Source organism: Apaloderma vittatum, unplaced genomic scaffold (genome assembly GCF_000703405.1).
Source record: "Apaloderma vittatum isolate BGI_N311 unplaced genomic scaffold, ASM70340v1 scaffold14060, whole genome shotgun sequence".
NCBI lineage: Eukaryota > Metazoa > Chordata > Aves > Trogoniformes > Trogonidae > Apaloderma > Apaloderma vittatum.
In genome coordinates, this window is record NW_009696312.1 from 27,842 (window position 1) to 28,697 (window position 856).

An 856-nucleotide genomic window follows, 5' to 3' on the forward strand; every position below is an offset into this window, starting at 1 on the left:
CAAGCAGGACGGCTACGTGCAGTTCGACAAGGCCAGCAAGGCCTCGGCCGCCTCCTCCTCCCACCATTCCCAGTCTTCTTCCCAAAACTCGGACCCCAGCCGGCCCCTGCAGAGGAGGATGCAGACGCACGTTTGAGCCACCCACCCACCGATTGCCCTCCCGGCCCTGTCTCCTCCTCCCCGCCCCGGCTCGGGAGGAACCCTCCGAGGATGCTCCAGGACCTTCTGGGGACACTCGGGACCGTCCAAGGGTGTTTGGGGAACCCTCTGGAGGTGTTCGGGACCCTCCAAGGATGCTCGGGGACCCTCTGGGGATCCTCAGCATCCTCTCCGGGGACGCTCGGGACTGTCCAAAGGTGTTTGGGGAATCCTCTGGAGGTGTTCAGGAGCCTCCTGGGGTGCTCGGGGACCCTCTGGGGATCCTCACGATCCTCCAAGGATGCTCGGGACCACAGGCTGATCCTCAGGAGTGTCCAAGGATGCTTGGGGACCCTCTGGAGGGACTTGGCTTGGGACCCTCTGGATGGGCTCGGGGACCCTCTGGAGGGGCTTGGAGACCCTCCGGAGGTGCTTGGGGTCCCTCTGGAGGTGCTTGGGATCCTCTGGAGGTGCTTGGGACCCTCTGGAGGTGCTTGAAGACCCTCTGGAGGTGCTTGGGACCCTCTGGAGGTGCTTGAAGACCCTCTGGAGGTGCTTGGGATCCTCTGGAGGTGCTTGGGACCCTCTGGAGGGGCTCAGGGACCCTCTGTGGATGCTTGGGATCATCTGAGGATCCTCCAGGACGTCCTGGAGGCGTCTGTCCAAGGACATTTGGGGACCCTCCAGGGATGCTCGGACCCAGCGGAGGATGCTCAGG

At 64.3% G+C, this 856-nt stretch overlaps 1 protein-coding gene across 1 annotated transcript in view; it reads left to right on the forward strand.

Annotated features, from left to right (window-relative positions):
- Positions 1 to 136, forward strand: part of KIRREL3 (kin of IRRE like 3 (Drosophila)) — a gene marked incomplete at its 5' end in the record, with an annotated part of 12,365 nt that extends 12,229 nt beyond the window's left edge. Inside the window, one exon of the mRNA XM_009874420.1 lies at positions 8 to 136. Coding sequence (XP_009872722.1) covers positions 8 to 136 — 129 coding nt within the window. The remainder of the gene's footprint in view (positions 1 to 7) is intronic.
- Positions 137 to 856: the final 720 nt, after the last annotated feature.